Below are 2,073 nucleotides of genomic sequence, written 5' to 3' on the forward strand. Positions count from 1 at the left end.
GAGGAAGAAGAGGAAGGGAAGCACTGGGAGGTCTCTGGGTATATATAACCGCCCCTTTCAGGTGCAAATCTGCATCACTCGTTTAAATTTGTATTCAGATGAAAAAGCACTTATGAAACTACCAGACGACTTTGATGCAAACTAGTACATTTTAATGCCATTTTATTAGAAATCATGCAAACTTTAATATAAAAAATACAAGTGCAATAAGAATCTTTGTGTGTAAATACAGATTCCGGGTTATCGTGTCATTGTCGGCTTCCCAAAGAAATATTCCCACAAGCACGAGAAGCTGCAGGCTTCCCTCTGTCCCCTCCTGGAGCAGCCCCCCTTAGCACACGCCTGGTTCAGTTCTCTTTGATCCCAGTGTTTGTTACTCTGCTCTTTTTTTTTTTTTTTTTTTGCTTTAAATTAGTTTGACCACCCAAGAACACTTTTCTTTTCTTTTAATTTATTTACATTTCGTTTCTTTAGTGTCATTTGAAACGAGGAACTCCAAGAGTGGTTAAATCTCCTTCCTAGTCAGAGCTGCAACTCCCTGGCACCAACCCCGCCCTGCTGCCCGGCCGAGGGCTCCCGGCCTCATCCCGGGATGAGCGCTCCCTTCCCTTCTCCCTGCTGCCTCCGCGGCCCTGCTCATCCCGACGGTCGGGTTCCCCATCCATCACCCCACTAAAACCACACACACCCCACACACCCCCCACGCACCCACGGACCTGCTGCAGCCTCGGAACTCCCGTCCTGCGCCCTCCTGCCCCGCCACGGCCGCCTCCTGCCTCCCTCAGCCTCGGCCCTGGAAAAACGGGAGAAATCCCAGGGCTCGGCCATGCTGTTAATAAATAAACCACCTTTGCAGAAGGCACCCCGGGGAGGGCTCACGAGCGTCAATTAACACATCTCGAGGTCAACACAGGCTCCACCTGAGCTCTCACAGCTCAAAGTTTGCCCTTTACACATTCCTGTGCCTTTCGTTCCAGACATGGCTTAATCCCATGAACTCGCTCCATCGTTTTAAAATATTAAAAAAAAAACCCCAAACAACAACAAAGAAGTTACAATGGCTGGATATGTCAGTAAGAAGCCAACACGGCAGCAGCGGTTAAATGTCCCTACTCTCCTACGGGTCAGAAAAGAAGGAAAGAGAAAAGGAAACTTAGCACGGGTTCGTAACACCATAAATCATCAACACTTCGTCACAAAGAATAAAAGGTTCAAGTCAACAGTTAAAACAGCCTAACGAGTGTGGAGGGGATTTATCAGCATCCCACAGGCGGCAGAAACTGAAGCGGCGAGGAGGGAAGGGGTTCAAAAAAGAGACAGAAAGAAAGATCACAGCTTATCCCTGTTAACTCGGCCTGGCCTCAGCCCGCACCCCGCGGGGCTCTGCTCTGTCCCCGCCGCTGGCACAGCCCGGGAGCCGCGCGGGCCCGGCCCCGACGCGACACCAACACTCGAGAGTCACCCCAGGCCAACGGGACGGGCACGGAGAGGGAGGGGAGCCCCTTTCCAGCCGCCGAGGGACCCCCAGCCCGGGCGGGGCCGGGTCCCCGGGACGCTCCGAGCTCCAGAGAGGCCCAGCCCATGGAACACCGTCCCCTTCCCACCTAAAGCCAGAGCCGCGTTAAGAGAGCCAAGCTGGGGTCCCCGGGGCGCGTGGAGCGGGGCTGGGGGTCACAAGCCTTGCTGGGAGGGCGCGGCCAGGGGCGCCGGCAGCGGTGACGGGGAGGCGACGGAGCCCAGGCTGTCGCTGGCGGAGGTGCTACGCCGGGGGCAGGTGCTGCTGGAAAGGGTGGGGGGTTTGGAGACGACAATTTCTGCTCCGTGGTCTGTTCGAGCCTTGGCCTTCGCACGGAACGTCAGCTTGTGAGACTCAATCTGCAGCGACACAAGGGCAGGGGACAAGGGGACACGGGGAGAGGAGGAGACAAGGGACAGGAGGGGAATGGAAGACGATACCATAATGTCATCATTAGATGCCTGGAAGATAAAAGGCAATTTTCTGAATTAAAAGAAAGGCACCACAAGCCTGCAGACGTCGCTACCAGCGGTGGGGGCTGCGGTGGCAGCGACGCC

General features: G+C 54.9%; 1 protein-coding gene across 1 annotated transcript in view; it reads right to left on the minus strand.

Annotated features, from left to right (window-relative positions):
* Positions 1-131: 131 nt before the first annotated feature.
* The window catches only part of MAP4 (microtubule associated protein 4), a 120,832-nt gene continuing 118,890 nt past the window's right edge, over positions 132-2,073 (minus strand). The window contains exon 22 of the mRNA XM_017737674.1: positions 132-1,875. Within this exon, the coding sequence (XP_017593163.1) occupies positions 1,672-1,875 (204 nt within the window). The 3' untranslated portion in view covers positions 132-1,671. The remainder of the gene's footprint in view (positions 1,876-2,073) is intronic.

The sequence above is a fragment of the Corvus brachyrhynchos genome, unplaced genomic scaffold (genome assembly GCF_000691975.1).
Source record: "Corvus brachyrhynchos isolate BGI_N302 unplaced genomic scaffold, ASM69197v1 scaffold426, whole genome shotgun sequence".
In the NCBI taxonomy this organism is placed as follows: Eukaryota; Metazoa; Chordata; class Aves; order Passeriformes; family Corvidae; genus Corvus; species Corvus brachyrhynchos.